Source organism: Zootoca vivipara, chromosome 3 (assembly GCF_963506605.1).
Source record: "Zootoca vivipara chromosome 3, rZooViv1.1, whole genome shotgun sequence".
In the NCBI taxonomy this organism is placed as follows: Eukaryota; Metazoa; Chordata; class Lepidosauria; order Squamata; family Lacertidae; genus Zootoca; species Zootoca vivipara.
This window is the reverse complement of record NC_083278.1, coordinates 74845857-74864384: the sequence shown is the minus strand read 5'-3', so window position 1 is coordinate 74864384 and position 18528 is coordinate 74845857. Positions and strand designations below refer to the sequence as shown.

General features: G+C 42.1%; 1 protein-coding gene across 6 annotated transcripts in view; it reads left to right on the top strand.

Annotated features, from left to right (window-relative positions):
• Positions 1 to 6181: 6181 nt before the first annotated feature.
• LYST (lysosomal trafficking regulator) overlaps positions 6182 to 18528 on the top strand; it is a 78083-nt gene continuing 65736 nt past the window's right edge. For 4 of the 6 annotated variants that reach the window (XM_035108397.2, XM_035108398.2, XM_035108399.2 and 1 more), the window contains exons 1-4: positions 6182 to 6379; positions 16917 to 17005; positions 17274 to 17472; positions 18055 to 18145. In XM_035108397.2, the coding sequence (XP_034964288.2) occupies positions 17281 to 17472; positions 18055 to 18145 (283 nt within the window). In that variant the 5' untranslated portion in view covers positions 6182 to 6379; positions 16917 to 17005; positions 17274 to 17280. Of the gene's footprint in view, positions 6380 to 16693; positions 17006 to 17273; positions 17473 to 18054; positions 18146 to 18528 lie in introns of those variants that run through there. The other 2 variants (XM_035108396.2, XM_035108400.2) reach the window with 2 other exon arrangements.

Below are 18528 nucleotides of genomic sequence, written 5' to 3'. Positions count from 1 at the left end.
TTTGTACCTTTGTGTACTTTTAAATAATCTTCAATAAAGAATATATCAGAAAAGAAAAGAAAAGAAAAGAAAAGAAAAAAGAAAAGAAAAGAAAAGAAAGAAAAGCTGTCAGAAAACGTGGGTAAGCTAAGCCAATACTGAGCTAGGCTAACTTGGTGTGAGGCATCTTGCTGGATTCCTAATTATTTCTCTTCAGACATGGAGGTTTTAGTTATTTAAGATTTGAATTGGTGTACATAAAATAAAATGGTTCCCTGACAAAATGACTTACAGTCTAATTTGACATTACAGGAGGTGCATGGTGTAATGTAATGACATTCAACATTTCCCTGCCACCTGTAAGCAGCAGATAATGAGTGTTGTATGCACTGACACCACACCTTTCTTTTACTGGGGTAGAGATGTAGGTCAGTGGCAGCAAGCAGCACATCCTAGGTTCTAGTTAGGCCCTAACAGATATAACGGGAATACAACAAAAAGTACAGAGTTTAGGCACATTAATAGATGCTTACTATTAGCTGCATTAAAACAAAAAATATATCCTGACTCTTTTCCCTCAAGCTATGCACCTTTACAAGATAATTCCATCATTATTAAATCAGTAGAATGCAGAGAAACAAACCTTGCAAAAACCAGCCTTAAGGGAAACGTAAGACTGCTTGGATATTGAGACTAGACAGAGAAATAGTACTGTTCTTTTTCATGACAGTAAAGCTGGCACTCCTCCAGTACAGCTGATTTGTTATAGGTTCAAGAGAGAGATAAGAAAGTCCTTCTTTAGACTACAAGCACTGCCACAAGATGTGGGCCGTTCTAGATTATTCTGGAAAAGGATTGGACAGATGTATTTATCAAGGGGTACGAATGATGATGATAACTAAAAAAGGTTGGGTGCGGGATATTTGAACGATTGCCTTCCGATAACAGTGGAATTGGGGCAGGCATCCAGAAACCAGGTGTTTTTAATTCATGTGCTAGAGGTGGCAGAGGGATGGGGGACAGCAGATAGATGGCACTTTGCCAGGGCCCCCTCAAACCTTGCAGCAACACTGTTTCTGTGATGGAAAAATTGTCAGGTAAAAAGTCACCCTTGGTCGTTCTCCAGTGTTCTCCAGCCCTCTTCCAATCATATAAACTTCATTGAAAGAGAAGACACTATTTAAACAAAAATTGCCGGTATCCTTAAGAGCTAACTATCTGAATCCTGTCTGAAACTCCTGAGTCACAAAAGTCTACAATTCCAGAGGTAACGTTTGTGTAATATGCAGGGAGTTATTCCCACTAAAAAGTAAACAAGATTGCTTATCACGTACCATCACAGATAATCACAAGATTACAAGTAAACTTGCTCAGTCATGCAAGATAGAGCAGGTAAATGGTCTGCTATTGCAAAGGAAGAAAATGTACATTCTTGAGAAAGATTGAAGAAGACAAGGCTACGCTTAAAAAAACCCCAACAGAAATGAGTGATCTGACCTAGGACTGACTGACATACAGTAAATTAAGAAAAGAAAACACAAAATAGTATAATTTCCACAGATTTACTTGAATTAATAATGCAGGTGGTAGTGGTTGTTCCTCTTCCTCCTCCTCCTCCTCCTCCTCTGAACATGACTTTTTATGCAGTTTCATAAATAAAGAGCAAGTTCATTTCCCCACAGCAGCTTAAATTCTAAAACTGGCAATTGGGAAGCCTACAGAGGGAGACATAGGTAGCAAATGCAAATAAGGCCACTGTCCTATACACATGGACCTACTTAGTAGGGAATAAGCTTAATGGAGCCTAGACCTGTGCTCCATATTGATTGATATGCTTTGTTTAGAGTTAATCTATTATACTGGCTGGAAATCTGGCTTGAACAAAGTACAAGAAACACACATTTGGGACAGTCTGGACTATGCGGACAATATTTTTGCTAATTATGTGTAGATGCAACAGTGGTTCAGTTAAGCCCAGAGTCCCACTCCACTGAATGATCACGGCTCTCGCGGTAAAAGCCGGTTTTACCACATTTTGAAGTAAGTGAAATTATGCACATTTCCATCTAAAGGAGTGAGTATAAGTCTATTAGGCCCATATACACTATACATTGGAAGAATTGTAGCTCTGTGAGGAGAGCAGGAGTCTAAGGCAGCACTGCAAACTCCACTTAATGGGAGCAAGCCCCACTGAATTCAATATGATTTACTTATGAGTAGACATAGTTAGGATTGCATTATAAAATTACGTAGCTATACCACTAATACAAAAATACAACTTTTGATGCATTGACATTAAAGCATTTTAGAAAATAGACAAGTTCTTGCCTTTTCCTCAGTTAGTAGCCTTGCCAATTGTGTTAAATAGATCAATAAACTTACAGAACAATTCTGTGTATGTTTACTCATAAATAAGTTCCATTGCATTCAGAGGGCCTTACCCCCTACCATAGCTGCCAAGTCTCCCGTTTTTCACGGGAAACCCCCGTTTTTAAAACCGTTTCCCGCTGGCAGCCCGGATTGGAAAAAATCCCAGAAATCCCCTGGATTTCCTACCTGCCACGGAGGCTCCATTTTGGGTCCTGGTGCCACCCGATTTCCAGTGTCCAGACATGGGTAGCGCTGCACCGGAAGTCGCTTCTACGCATGTCCGGAAATGCATGGAAGTGACTTCCGGTGCCGCTCCGCCCATGCCTGGGCACCGAAAATCAGGTAGAGCAGCACCGAAAGTTGCTTCTACGCATGTCCGGACATGCGTAGAAGTGACTTCCGGTGCCCATACATGGGTAGCACAGTGCCGGAAGTCGCTTCTATGCATGTCCGGACATGCGTAGAAGCAACTTCTGGTGCTGCGCCGCTGCTGATCCCGCATTTTTCAGTGGGAGACTTGGCAGCTATGCTCCCTACTAAGTGTGCTCAGGATTGCAGTCCTAGACCGCAGGCTAAAATAAGTGTTTTTATTATTTTATAAACTATTTAGAGAGGATTTGCAGTGTGTGGGGTTGGATCTGTATAGCATTGTTAAGATATATCCAGGTTCCTGTTGAGCCTGTCAGTAATGTAAGTCAGAATAGAACTTCAGTCCTTTTTCAACAACTGCAAATTTGCAAAATGATGCACATCTTCCTAAAGCTATTTAATTGTTTGTTACCTTATCGGTAGAGATTCTATAGGTGGATACTTTGTTTGCAATCCAGTTCCCATTGAAGTCAGAGTTAAAACTCTATTAATGTTAAAGGGACTAGTTTGCGTCATTTGACCTTCATAAGATCATGTCTATCAGTTTAAAGAGAGCTTTATCTGTAGTCCGTGGAGTGACAAAACCTACTCGTTTTTACACACAGTGAAGAAACTGCTAGTACAAATGCTACCCTTTGCAGGGCTATATGGATTTCCAAGGAAGTTGGTGACACAAGTTTGCATTCATTTTCACCCATGGGAATATATATCACTAGTGTTCTCTTTGTGACCCATTTATCACATACATTTAATGATAAGCAATTTTATTTTCATTTCATCTCACTGATTTAATTATTCATTTAATACATTTTTATTCTATTATCAACTATAGTCAATATATATATAAATATAATAATAAAAATTGTCCAGTAGCACCTTAGAGACCAACTAAGTTTGTTCTTCGTATAAGCTTTCGTGTGCATGCACACTTCTTCAGATATATATTTCGACTGTGTCAGACCAACACAGCTACCTACCTGAATCTATTTCAACTATAGTAAAACAAAGGGAATAAATAGCAATAAATACACATGCAAAAAGCAGTCAGCAGATAAAAACAGAACAATATTCTGCATGAAAAGATCTGGGCAAATAAACCTCTTTTCAGTTGATGCCACAACTCATATAAGAGTAGGCAACAAACGCTGAGACCTGGGATAAATGCCCCAGAGTTAGGGCAGCACTACCAAGGTCACATCTTTGGTTATCCCTCACTCCATCTAATCGAAAGGATGCACTTTCCAGAATTTATTTTGTCCTGTCACCTGGTTAGATGCTGAGCAAGCTAAGTATAAAATGTCATGGGACTTACCAAAACCTCACTGAAGAAAAGCAAGGTTTGGGGGCTCTGAGAGAAAAAATGAACAACATGTCTGGTAGATTTACAATCAGGATATAAATGCAAAAAAAATATAATATAAACAAATACTCTTTTTTTGCCAACAAGGCAACCTTCTTATTAGTTCAAAAGTGATTTCTAAACTCTGCTGCTTCACCATTGCACACATGTATGTAAATGAATGCTAAATATTTTTTGCTATTTGTGGGTAGGCAACATGACAGACAAGGGCAAAAACACGACCCATTCTAATAGATAGTCACATGATGAAACCCATAAGAGTCGCTACTGAATCATCCTTGAATTTATACTAATACAAATGGAGTACATTAATTTTTCTCTTTAGGGGCAAAAAGTGTATTGTTTACACTACAATAATAAAACAAATTAATAAAATAGTGCAATCCTATATACCGGTAGATCAATTTAGAAGTACGGTAAGTTTAATTGCTTTCAGTGGGATTGCTAAGTTAAATGTGCATAGGTAAAGGTAAAAAAAGGCAAAGGACCCCTGGGTGGTTAAGTCCAGTCAAAAGTGACTATGGGGTTGCAGCGCTCATCTCGCTTTCAGGCCGAGGGATCCAGTGTTTGTCCACTGCTTTGCAGGTAATGTGAACAGCATGACGAAACCGCTACTGGCGCATGGAGGACCATGATGAGTGCTCAAGTGTGCGGAAATGCCGTTACCCTTCCTGCTGCAGCGGTACCTATTTATCTACTTGCACCGTTATGCTTTCGAACTGCTAGGTTGGCAGGAGCTGGGACTGAGCAACGGGAGCTCACCCCGTCGCAGGGAGTTGAACCACCAACCTTCCATGCTATGTTCAACAACAGGATTCACACACACATTATGACACATTTCCCACTGTTTACAGTAGTAACGGTCGATGTGAGACCCATGTGAGCTTCTCCACATGTCAATGAACCTTACTCCTGGTAGGGTAGCAGAAGATTTTGTGTGATGCCCCAACTCACATGATGAGTTTACCACATGAGTCAGCTAGCTGCTTAAGAGTATAGGAAACTCACAATGGGATATAAATTCTTATGACAAGTGCACTGTACAGACCTGTTCTTTACCACACCCATCACCATGTGAATCTTGATCATTCCCTACCTTCCTGGTGCCCAATAATAAAGCACTATGAGATTGTTTATGGGGATGAACAGCTACCGGTTTATTTCCCAACTTTCCCAAAGGGAAGCTCTGACACTTCTGTCTGTGCACCATCACCAGTCACTACCGGTTAAGTAAGGACTCCCAACTAGCTGCCTTTGTGCATGCAATACACATTAGTGACTCTGGTTAGACCATGTCTAATCAAAACAAGTCCTAAGTTTGGATTCTAAATCTAAAGTATTCTAGAGGATGCCAGTTCATTTGCAAACAAGAACTGCCAATAAGGAACTGGGGCTTTGTAACCTTCAGGGTGAACTTCAGGCAGGTCCAGGGAAATGCAACTGTAATGAGACTAGAGATGTAAAAGACGGGAAGTAGCAGAGGAAAGGAGGGGAACGAATGAATGAATATTGAACAGTCACTATTTGTTCACAGTAATCAGTTGTTCTGTTCAAAAACAAGGAAACAACTTCCAGAGATGTACATCCGTGTTATTCTGTGCAGCAAAAACAACAAAGAGCCTTGTGGTGCCTAACACACTAATAATAATAATAATAATAATAATAATAATAATAATAATAATAATAATACAGTAATAACAATAAATGAAACAAGCTCTTCTGAACTAGAGTCCACTTCATCCCACTTCAGGAGGGGAAGAAAGACATAGACGAGCAGTGCTGAAGTTAAGCGAGAAGGATGCAGGTACATAATGGCTTGTATGGGGAGTCAGGGCGGTGCAATTGGGTAAGAAGAAGAGAAGACAAGACACGAGGAACTCAAAAGTCAGAAGTACGAGCCCGGAGATTAGCGCTCGGAGCAGCGCGAGATGACAGAACGCAGATTTCCAGCTACTGCTGCATAATAAAAGGGTTTCCCTTCACACAGGTCAAGGTTCGGGGCTGCTGTTCCCATTGGTCCTTGGGTTGCACGTGATGCAAAAAAAAAATTCCCAGGGACTGGTTTGCGGAGTGAGCCTGCGCGGCTTAATCGGTGGTTTTGGGTTAGCGTTGCTGCTTCTGCAGCTGCTGGAGGGGGCGGGCTCTTGGGTTTCCTTGGCGACTTGAAGTACCAAGGAAGGGAGGGCTGGAGGCGGCAGGATTGCTTTCTTGCCATGGGCAGCAGTGCTCGGCCGCCGCCGCCGCCAACGGGCTAAGAGCGGGGCTGGCGGAAGGCCGGGCTGGGCGAGGCGGCAAGAACAGGTAAGGGGCGAGAAGGAAGTGCAGGTGCTCCGAAGCAGCTGCGGCGGCTGTGCGGGGCCCAGCGAGGAGGGGAAGGGGAGGCACCCGCGAATGTCGCTGGTGGCACGGGCAAGGGGGGCTGCTCCGCCGCAGCCACGCTTCCTTCTCCTTCCCTTCCCGCTCTCCGATCGCTTTGTTTCAAGGCAGCCCTTTACTCTCTCCCCACACCCTTCCCCTTCATCCTCTCCACTGGTGCGCATACTGCGGGGGGGGGGGAGGAGAGACACATCCCATGACTTGGTGGGGGGATGCCAATTCCCCCCCCCATAACACACACACACACACATGCACCCTTCCTCCATTGCATGGATACTCCAGTGTGTGGCAGTTGCAATGGACGGGGGGGGGGGGGCGGGCGGTGCAAGGTTGCCAAATGTTGCTTATCTTAGTCAAGAGCTTCTCTTTTTCCTTCCTTAAAAAAAGTCCTGCCCGCCAGGTATCTGATGGGTTCCCTTCTATTTTAATGCATCTCTTCGGACAATAGGTTTCCTTTGCGGCTGAGGGCTGGTTTTGATCTGGCCAGTCAGTGGTAACTTTCGTTTTGGGGCTTTTGAATTTTTGCATGGACGACGTACCGCATCGATCGTGTTTGCATTTACGTAGAAGGAGTTTCTCTCCCGCCCCAGCGCCCCAACCCTCCACCTCCTGAGTGTGGTCGCTGCTGTCTCTCTGGCACATTACTAGCCTTGAGATACAGGGTCCTTGCTGGGCGGCTTGATACTCTAGGCTGGCATCAACTCCCCCGCGCCTGTCTCTCGGCATCAGGCGGCAGGAGGTGGAGGGACGGCGCTGATAGTAATTAGCCGTAGCAGCGCCCAAGTTGCGTGCAGAGGGGAAACAGTGCATGAGTCTCATTAACGAGGCAACAGAATCCAGCTACTAAGTGTGGGAGAAGATTTCATGATAGTAAACAAGCTTCACTTGAAGCCTTTTGTCAGAAATGCAGCTGTTTCTTGAGCTTTTATTTTTGGACAACTGCCGCAAACTGTTGTTTTTTTATTGTCACTGTCAGTTTTCTTAGCCTCCATGCTACATTTTTACTTTGGTCTCCCACCCCACCCCACCTCAGTTCAGTGTGACCTAGTGGTTCCCACTGGGTAAATTTGCTTTGGCTTTCTGCCACAGACAGGTCAAAGAAAATGGTAGGGATTAGGACCGTGGGAGCCTCCTACTCAGCTTAGAGGTCTAGTCTTCAGTACTACAGGATTGTCTGTCAGCACTGTCAGTCCAATAGGAGCAGGTGTCAGTTGCCTGCAATGACACTTGCCTCCTCAGACCCAGGTTTGATTCAGTCTGCTGCAAGGTAAGGTGGTGCTTGCTGAAGGAAACCTATGGGGCCTTAATCTTACAAAACTCGTATGCTGAGCTCTGGGGTGAACTACGAGGGTGTCTTTTATTTTTATCATAACTTTGTGAGGTAGGTTAGGTTGAAAGGTAGTGACTTGTGTAAGGCTGAGTAGGGATTTTAATTACAGGTAGGTAGCCGTTTTGGTCTGACGCAGTCAAAACAAAATTTAAAAAATCCTTCCAGTAGCACCTTAGAGACCAATTAAGTTTGTCATAGGTATGAGCTTTCATGTGCATGCACGTGTGGTATCTGAAGAAGTGTGCATGCACACCAAACTCATACCTATGACAAACTTAGTTGGTCTATAAGGTGCTACTGGAAGGATTTTTTTATAGGGATTTTAAGCTATTTTCTTAGGCCAAAGCCCAACATTTTATCTCCTGCATCATGCTGCCTCAGACATTTGAGTTTGTTTTTAACCAGGATTTTGAATAATTAAGGCATATGATCACCTTGATTATATCTGGTGTTTTATGAGAGATGCATCCAGTATTTTGAGATTATTTGAACTGATAAAGCATCACACTGACAAGCCCTGTTGTTTAATTTTCTCCTGTGTTGTGCAGTAATTTACAAGCTATTGACAAGCTGTTTTAAATTGCAGTCTTTTCCATCATACAAATTAAATGTGTTCTTCTGCACCTATTACCTACTGCTGTTCTCTTCTAGAAACCACGTTATCATAATGTATTATTTGTAAAAGCACCATAGAGGTGTTTTGCATATGTAAAAGTATACATTCCCCTACTCACAGGCTATAATAAAGTGTTGAAATCACATTAGCAGCTTTCTACAGTAAATTTTTTCTTTGATAACTTTAATGGGATTGTTCAAAATATGAGCTGTAAGTTTAAGACTACTCAAAGTCCTGTAATGATAGTTCTCTTATATTCGTAATTTTTACCTTAATGAGTTCTAGCACATGTAGCTTTATAGTTCTAGCTTATGTAAAAGGTAAAGGTAAAGGACCCCTGGATGGTTAAGTCCAGTCAAAGGCGACTAGCTTCTCAGTGACGGTGGATGAGAAAGATGAGGATTCTGCTTTATTGTTAATTATATAATAATAATAATAATAATTTATTATTTATACCCCGCCCATCTGGCTGGGTTTCCCCAGCCACTCTGGGCGGCTTCCAACCAAATATTAAAAACAGTGCAGCATCAAACATTAAAAACTTCCCTAAACAGGGCCGCCTTCAGTTGTCTTCTAAAAGTAAAATAGTTACTTATTGCCTTGACATCTGCTGGGAGGGCGTTCCACAGGGCGGGTGCCACTACCGAAAAGGCCCTCTCTGTCTGGTTCCCTGTAACCTCACCTCTCGCAATGAGGGAACCGCCAGAAGGCCCTCGGTGCAGGATCTCAGTGTCCGGGCTGAATGGTGGGGGTGGAGACGCTCCTTCAGGTATACAGGACCGAGGCCGTTTAGGGCTTTAAAGGTCAGTACCAACACTTTGAATTGTGCTCGGAAACGTACTGGGAGCCAGTGTAGATCTCTCAGGATCGGTGTTATGTGGTCCTGGCGGACCACAAACAGGCAAGCTAAGCTGGAAAAAAGAGAAGCCTCCTAATGTTTGCATTATAAACTGTTAATGGATTTCCCCTCCTATAAAGCTGAAGTTCGTGTTTTTAGTTTATTCTTCCCATCATAGTGTTTTTGCAGAATCTTGGGTAGAGATCTTTGAACAACCAGCTCAAAGGCTACTTTTAAGCTAACCTCAGGAGTTTCCATTACAGTACATCCTAGTCTATTTAAATCTTGAAAGATCTTTGAATCTAGATTCTGACTTGGAAGTTAAAGTTGCTGCAGAATGCAGTTTAACAGAAAAGGTCAAAATACACTTTAAATAGCATGCGTAGAAATGCAATGTGCAGTTTGGTGTAGCATTTTATTTATAGAATCATAGGCTTGGAAGGGACACCAAGGGTCATCTAGTCCAACCCCTTGCAATGCATGAATCTCAGCTAAAGCATCCATGACAGATGGCCAGCCAACCTCTGCTTAAAAATCTCCAAAGGAGAGTCCACAACCTGCTGAGGGAATCTGTCCAAATTGTTGAACAGCTCTTACTGTCAGAAAGTTTTATTTGAGTCTATTTTGCCTAGTAGTAATTATGAAATGGAAGTACGTTTCATTATGTGGCAAACAATTAAATAAAACATGCTGAAGTAGCCCCACCATACAGTAAATGATAAAAAGAAGATATTTAAAGGGGGGGGGAAGAGAATGCTAGTGTTCCAAGTCAAATAACTTTTGCTGTTGGTACCAGAAGTCAGGTATCAAAATAAGTAACTACTGATGTTGAACGTACAAGGAAGAAACACAAATGTGCAACTGAAAGTTGTATATAGTTTGTTTGGTACATGCAAACTCCCAATTTCCTCTTGTAGCAGGTAGGTTAGCTACATAAGGATATGAAAGAAGTAATCTCTCACCTCATCACTTATAGCAAATACACTGTATGCGCTTTTACCTGAGGTCAAAATATGTGGCTGGCCAGATGCACTTTGCAGGGGAGAGCATTCCACAATCTGGGGACCACCACAGAAAATGCCCTCTCATGCACTGGAACCCCATGGACTTGCCAGCAGGTCTTCCTCTGCGGTTCTCAACACCTGGCCAGGTCTATATGGGAAGAGGCATTCAGTCACATATTTGGATGTCAACATAAGCAGTAAACCAGGGATGGGGAACCTGTGGTTGCTGGACTACAACTCCCACCATCCCTGAGCATTGGCCACCCTGGCAGGGGCTGTGGTGGATGTCCAGCTCCATCTGGAGGGCCACCGGTTTCGCATCCCTGGACTAAACCACAATATAACATGAGGTGCAGATTGGGCTGTGTTCATCTCTGAGGCTAATATAGCAGTTTTGTCACAACTGTATTAGGATATCATTTTCTAATGAAAGGCTACACTGAGATTAATTCTAGGAGTGTGAAAACTAAACTTGAGATTTCCATGGCGTTGGTATGATAGCTTTGTCTTCTGAAGCTGATGGATGTTCATTCAGAGCTGTTTCTATCTTGTCCAATGTTACTAAATTTTGTTTTAAAAAGCATACTGAGGATTATACAAAATTGAATTCATTGTTTTAGCATATAGTTATATACAGATCTATAGTATCCCGTGCTAATAAACATGTCATGGCAATGAATGAAGGTGCCACCTCTTCAGAACATCTCAGAGCTGCCCTATACTGACTCAGACCACTGGTCCATTTAGCCCAGTATTGCTGCCCTAACTGCAGCAGCTCTCTAGATCCGCCCCCCCCCCAATCCTTGCTACCTGTAGCTCTTTAACTGAAAATTCCAGGGATTCAAGTAGAACCTCATGCATACAAAGCCTGAGTTCTACAGAAACTCAGACTACATGATAGCTTGCAAACCTTTTTGGTTAAACCTGAGTTATCTGTATTCACATATAACAAGGACTAGTGGCCCAAGCAAAAGGGGCACATGGTTAGATGCTTAGCCTCGCCTTGTGTTGAGGTGAGCTCCCCACAGTCTCTTTTCCAAAGTCACTCTCCTCTGCCAGTCCAAGCTGGGTTCTGATCTTGGATGTCTTTCCTAGCTGAAGAAAAGTGTCTTGGCAAAAAGCTGTAGCAAAGTCCCAACTTCCACTTTATATATACTTCTTTTATTCTAAGAACCGAACTCCAAATTCCCCTGTAAAAATGTGATTGGGGCAAACCCAAGTTTAGATTGTTCATGGTTACTCCATATAGTTAGGACCCACTATAGTTGACTTGCATTGAATGATTTGGTTTGCTGTGTTTTGTTATGGTTATTGAAAGGACATAGCCAAACTGTTCTCTGTATTATTTTGATACGTTTTGGAGGATTTGCTTGCACACTAATTGGGCCGCAAGAAAAAGTGACAAGTACTATTACAAGTTTTACACTGTTACAAGTTTCTCTTGGTGAGATACAAGAGCTTATAGATGTGATTCAAGTCTCTCATTTCATTGTGGTTATGGGGAACGTATCAGTTACCTTTGATAATCTCAGGGGTGTTATACTTGGTACAGAGGAAGTGACTGTGATTGGGTATATTATGAATTGTTATAGAGTTAAATCCTATATAGTTTTCACATGTCTCAGGGGACTGATATGTTGCATGCTTAAGGGTTCTTTTTCTGCCTAAGTCTCGATCTTGTGAAACAGGTTCAAGTAACTAATAATAATCCTAATAAAACAAGTGTGTTGTCTGTGTGAGAGTCCTTGAAGCAGGGGAGATGGGGGCTGTAAGAATTGTACAGCCCTGTTAAGGGTTGTTTTGAGCAATAATGGAAGTCGCAATACTTACGCTGGTAGATTTCCTTTTATTGATTTTTAGTACAGGGTAGCCTTTTCCTGTCCAGAATGGGCTAAGAAATGGACTGTAACTGGCTGGTGTCCAGATGAGCTGCCTTGATATCTTCCTGTGCCTTTAATCATGTTTAGATTACTTCAGTGAGACTTATTTAGAAAATGTTCACTGATGCAGAACACATTTGGCTGCATGTACCGTATTGGTCTGAATATAAGCCTCACTCCCCTCCCCTCCAAATTTTGACCATGAAAAGTTAAAGTGTGGCTTAAATTCATGACCTTACAAAAATTAGATTTTATGATATCGCTGCTGAAACAGACATACAGTAAAACAGAACGGGTGTGAGTGTCTGTGGAATTTTAAGGGAGCAGCTTATATTTGGGTATTGTCTTTTTTTCTCCTCCCCCCCTTGAATTTTAAAGGTGTGGCTTATATTCGGGCCAATACAATATTGAAGGAGATCTTTGCTTTGAAATCTATTGGTGGCACTCTGCTGATATTCTGATGGAGCCTAAAGTAATGTGTTTGACATATGCTATATAAGCTTAACTGGATAGACATCTAACTGCTTAATAGGTTGTCTGTCTTCATGTGGCATAATTCCACAACTTTGAGCAGAGGTGGGCTGAAAGGTATTTGAAAGGATGCTACTGGGCAAGAAGAGTCATGAAAACATTTAGATCTTTGATCTAAAACGTCATTTTATTATATTTTCCCCCTTCAAAGGACTTTGGGGAGGAAGCAATCTTGCTTTATGGATTCTGCTTTGAAATGTTGGAGTAGATGGAAAAAACTTGCTGAATGCTGCTGTATTTTTAAACCTGTGTAAAATACAAACAAACACTTTCCTTTTATTATTTTCAGGTGTTGGATAGTAGTAGTCATGTATATTTTTGAGTTGTGAGCCACCTCTGTCTTTCTGTCTCTCTTCCTCCCTCCCTCCTTCATACGGCATAACTTAATTTTATGTTGCTCTTGTGGTCGGTTAATGCACAGGTCCAGGGGCAGGGCCTCTTTTTCTCTCCCCACGGTCTGGTTCAAATGTTACTTGACTTGAGAAGTTAAAATTATAGACTAAAGTATATTTTAAAACTATGGTTTAAAGTTTAAAATAACCTATGGTTTATGGTTATTTATGCCTCACTCTTCCCCCAAACGATCCTTTACGTGGCAATGTGGCTCCCTGCACTGAAATAATAATAATAATAATAATAATAATAATAATAATAATAATAATAATTTATACCCTGCCCATCTGTCTGGGTTTCCCCAGCCACTCTGGGCAGCTTCCAACAAAACAGTAAAATACAACAATCTATTAAACATTAAAAGCTTCCCTAAACAGGGCTGCCTTCAGATGAAAGGCAAGTGAAAACTGTGAGGAATGGTAGATGCAGTTCAATGAATGAATAAATTTGCAGAAGGTTCCAGTTTGGGAAAAACCAAGAGGTTGCTGTAAGAAGTAACTGAATGGAAGTCAGGTGGGCCTTCTGCTGCCATGGGCTAATGTCATTTGATTAACTTTGGGTGTGTAAACAGTGTAATGTTGGATATTAGCAGTTTATATATTTGACTTGTGAGCCACCAGCCTGGAGATCTTAGAATAGACTTCTTTCCCCTTTAAAAGAATGCTGGCCATAAACCAGCTATTGAAATCCTTGTTGGAGCCAGACTCTGTATCCCATCATATTTTTTAAAATGACAGTAAGCCAAGCAGAGCCAGCTGAAGGATCACTCGTGTGTTAAATAAATAAAGCATAAACCTTTATAGCTTCCATTTAAAATACAGTAATGCATTAGTGTGGAAAAGACAGTGTTTACACTGTCTTAGGATTTCTTGGCAGGCTAGAATTGGGAAGTATGCACTGCAGGTATTTACTAAACAACCCACTGCCATCTATTCTTATACTGTACCCATCCCCAAACTTGTATTTTGGCCTCTGTATGGTGATAGCACTAGGTCTGAGTATAATCAGTCCTACATGTTGCATTGTTCTTAGTCAGTAAATGGTGTTATCTCATACTTCTCAGTCAGACCTGGGTGCATTAAAGTCATTGTGTGTGGCTTGAAATGTGTTCTTCTGCTGAAGTGAACAGGGAAACGCTTCCCAGCAGATGAATTCACCATATATTTGAGCCCCTTTGAAGATTAGCAGTTTGGTCATGCAAGCACTCTTGTCATCCTAGCACTAGAAATCCACTTAAACACCTACAGACACCCACCCGCCAGGACTTCTTCTGGTTTGGAAAGCTACTTAGCTTTAAGGGGACATGCAATGAAAAGCGGAGGATGAACAAATGACTAATGGGAAGATGTGCAAACATCCTGCAAGCAAATTAGGATGAATGTTCATTTTCTTGCAACCACCCCAGAAAGAAATCTGAACCAATGCTCAGTGAAGTCCATATGTAACCTAACCTTGATGTAATCTTTGTGCTAAGAAATCAGGGTGAATACTCAGTAACGCCCCTGTACTTCGTTTTCCCAGAATGTAGGAAAGGGTTGTTTTTTGGTGGTGGGCAGGCGGGGGGAGTGGCATTCTTCTTCTGTAAGCAAGTATCTGTGAGGTGTGTGCTTGCTTAGAACCACATATTCCATCATTTAACTTATGAAGATGCAGAAGAAAAAAAACATGTTAAAACATATTAAAATGATAAATCTGTACTCCTTTGGGAGTCAAGCAATCATTAATGTTTTATGGTGTTAGGAAAATCATTTGTGGTGGATAGTTGTTTTGCTATGGTGTCTTCCTTTGTTGTTGCAATTATGTATGGTGGTCTAAGGTAAAGGGACCCCTGACCATTAGGTCCAGTTGTGACCGACTCTGGGGTTGTGGTGCTCATCTCGTGTTATTGGCCGAGGGAACCGGCGTACAGTTTCCAGATCATGTGGCCAGCATGACAAAGCTACTTCTGGTGAACCAGAGCAGCACACGGAAACGCCGTTTACCTTCCCGCTGTAGCAGTACCTATCTATCTACTTGCACTTTGAGGTGCTTTCGAACTGCTAGGTTGGCAGGAGCTGGGACCGAGCAACGGGAGCTCACCCCGCTGCGGGGATTCGAACCACCGACCTTCTGATTGGCAAGCCCTAGGCTCTAGAGAGGCAAGCCTGGCGGTCTAGAGTGCAGCAAATTGGTTTGTTTCTTCCCTCTCAATTCCCTGCCTCTCCCAGATTAGTGGTTATCGGGTAGGAAGAATTGATGTTATTGGTCCCATGCACAGGTTTCCATGCTTCTCATGCCATAATAGTAATGTATTGGAGCTGGGGAGAAGTAGCTCTCGTGTTGTTTTAGTAATACTTCCAAGACTTAATGAGTTCAGCATGGGACAGTTAAACATTTGCCCAACTTGCCTATTGTTGATGGATCTGAAAAGTGCTTGGCTTTGGGTGCTATGATGTAGAGCAGGCACCCCCAAACTTCGGCCCTCCAGATGTTTTGGACTACAATTCCCATCCTCCCCGACCACTGGTCCTGTTAGCTAGGGATCATGGGAGTTGTAGGCCAAAACATCTGGAGGGCTGCAGTTTTGGGATGCCTGATGTAGAGCTTGAAACACATTAGCCTGTTTCAGGTAATCATCTGAAGTCCAGATGATTGCAAAAGAACTGTGGCTAACCTCAGGATTGCATGTTTCCTGCCTGTGTGTGAGAGGAAGAGTGTGACGTTTCTCAAACTGTAGCCTATTCTTACTCGAGCTAGTTTTAATAAACCAAGGTATCAAACTTTATTATGGTTTAGATATATTGGCTCAGGCCACTAGCTATCAATCACATGAATTTTCTGGGTATTTTCTGAGTTAAGCTTTCAGCCAAAGCCATAGGCATGTTGGGGGGGGGGGAGGTGCCCAGGCACAACCTAATGCTTAAAAAGACATTAAAGGTGTGAGGGGGGAACCAAGGGAAGCAGACAGAGAGGCAAAGGCAGAATAAAAAGGCTGGAGCGGCTCTGGAATGGATCAGCTTCTGCCTGTGTCTTTCTCTGGAAGTGGTGGTAGGGTGATTGGCTCCAGCGATGACAGTAAGGGAGGAGGGACTCCCTCTTTGGCTGGCAGAAGCTCCAGATCCATTCCAGACTTTTCCTTCTGCCCACATCTGTCTCTGTCTCAAGGCTCTGTCTCCATCTGAAGCCTGCTGGCCACCTTTGGTGGAGGATGATCTGTGGGAATGAGGGGCTTCTTTTGTGGTGTGCAAGTCAGGAGAAGGAGTCACCCCACCCCTGGCCCTCCAGATTTGCAGTGCCATGCCCCTGGTTAGCTTGGCATGGGTCTTTTCTCTGTAGGAAAAGTTACCTGTTTGGACTTCTTGGCCACTCTTGTGATTTTTTTTATTAAAAAAAATCATTTTGCATCTTTCCCTCTTCATTGTCCTAATTTGTTTGTTTTGCTTCCCCCTTCTTCTTTCATTGAAATAAATAAATTTAAAAAATCTGGGTGTATGCACAGTCTAATGAAATGTGCTGCGCACACCCATGACTACAACCTTAACACTTTGCAAGTGTTCATCTGGAATCTTAACAAGAGATGGAAGGGGATGAAATATGACAAGGATAAGATGTTGCACTGGGAAAGTTAAGAACTCCTCTTCACTGGTCTAAGATCACATTTAACTTTTCTTTTCTTTTCTTTTCTTTTTTTAACATTGCATTGCTTTCTGATGAACTTTCTGTCTGCTAGCTCTGAGCATTCTTGCCATCACATGGTGCTGCTCGCTTCTGTACACAGATGCAGGTGGTAGAAAGATGGAAGCAGGAGAGCTAAATATATGGCTGAAGTGGGATTTGGAGCTTAGTCATTTTGTTTTAACTTCTGGATTTTTGCATTGTTTTGTTTTGCAGGTTTGCCGCAGGAGGGCATACCAAGAATTGACCTACTGTATTTAACACTTCACAAAATATCATAAATGAGACAGGAAGTTTAATCTCTGGTGAGTCTTGGATTTTGGGAGCATTCATTATGACAACTGCATATCAATGGCAGATCACATTGTTAGAAAATCTCAGAGAAGAAGGCAGTGTAGCAGTAGCAAATAGTTAATTGTAATTTCTTGGAAATTAAGTATGGAGCCATCCAGTAAAACTGGGCTGATTTATGTGGCCTCAAAAAGTAGTACGGTAATTGTTTTGTTTCAGCTCCTGCAAGCTAGTTATTTCTTTAACTTTCTTTCTCTTTTTCTCTCTCTTTTAAATATATAGCTCAGACATGAGCAGTGATAGTAACTCACTGGCACGTGAATTTTTGTCAGATGTCAGCCAACTTTGCAATGCAGTGGACCAAAGGGTGGAGGCCAGGGAGGAGGAAGAGGAAAAAACACACATAGCCGCACTGGGGCAATACCTTATCCAAGGTCGTGGATTCATTTTGCTTACTAAACTTAATTCCATACTTGATCAGGTAATACTTTATTTTTCATAACGACTGTAATAGGTTTGGCTCGATATCTATCTTGCATTTCAAAGTGGCAAAGTAGCTGTTTTTTAAAAAAATGTCAGACCTTCAGTTACAATGTTGGTTTTGACGTGTGTGTAGATGAAATACTAGTTTAACTTTCTAAATGAATTTATTTTACCATGGGCAGTTAAGTTATAATAACCAGCATTTTAATTGCTTCTTGCCTCATGCCATACTGCTCCAAACCAGCAGAAGTGATTTGTTTCCCCCCCCCCCTCATTTTTTCCCTCGTTCTTCTATGAGCGAGGAAGTATTTCAGCTTGGAAAGTTTTATTATAAGGATATGCTAAATACCTACATGCCTTTAGATTGGTTTGCAGCCTTTTAAGCCTGACTCTCACTGGGGCAGCTGAATTTAAAATTTAAATCATGATGTTGGTATGTCACACTAGAGAAATAAATGTTGGAGGCTTTGAAAAAGGTATTAAAATGAAAGCAAAGAAGTTTTAAACTAAATGTTTTGAATCTGTGGTGGATAACAGTTTCTGTCTTTCCATAAAGATACAGCCTTTGTTTCCTAAACAGGAACTGACCTGTCGCGAAGACCTTCTTACTCTCCTCCTCTCACTTCTGCCACTAGTATGGAAAATACCTGTACAAGAAGAAAAGGCATTAGGTATATGTTCTTGACACACATGAAGAAATGCCTCTTCGTTATTTAAGATATATACTTGGATATTTGTTCTGAATTTTGGTCGTGTCTTTTAGAGTTGTAGCCAACATGGCACTACGTGAACATTCTGTGAGTGGAAGGATTTCCTTCCCCTCTCCTCCTCCTGCACACTCCCTAAATATGTTTTGCAGGTTCTCCCAACCCCCTGGAGCCAGGTTTGTGGAAGGCACAGCAGGAGGAGAGGGGGTGGGAAATGCCCCATTGTGCAAGCAAAAATCCCTGCACTGACAGGATGCTTAAATGGGAAACTGCCCTGAATTTCCCATATCTCATATGCAAAGTGGTTAAATCTTACTTGTGCTTTTTCTATGCACATAAATAGCATT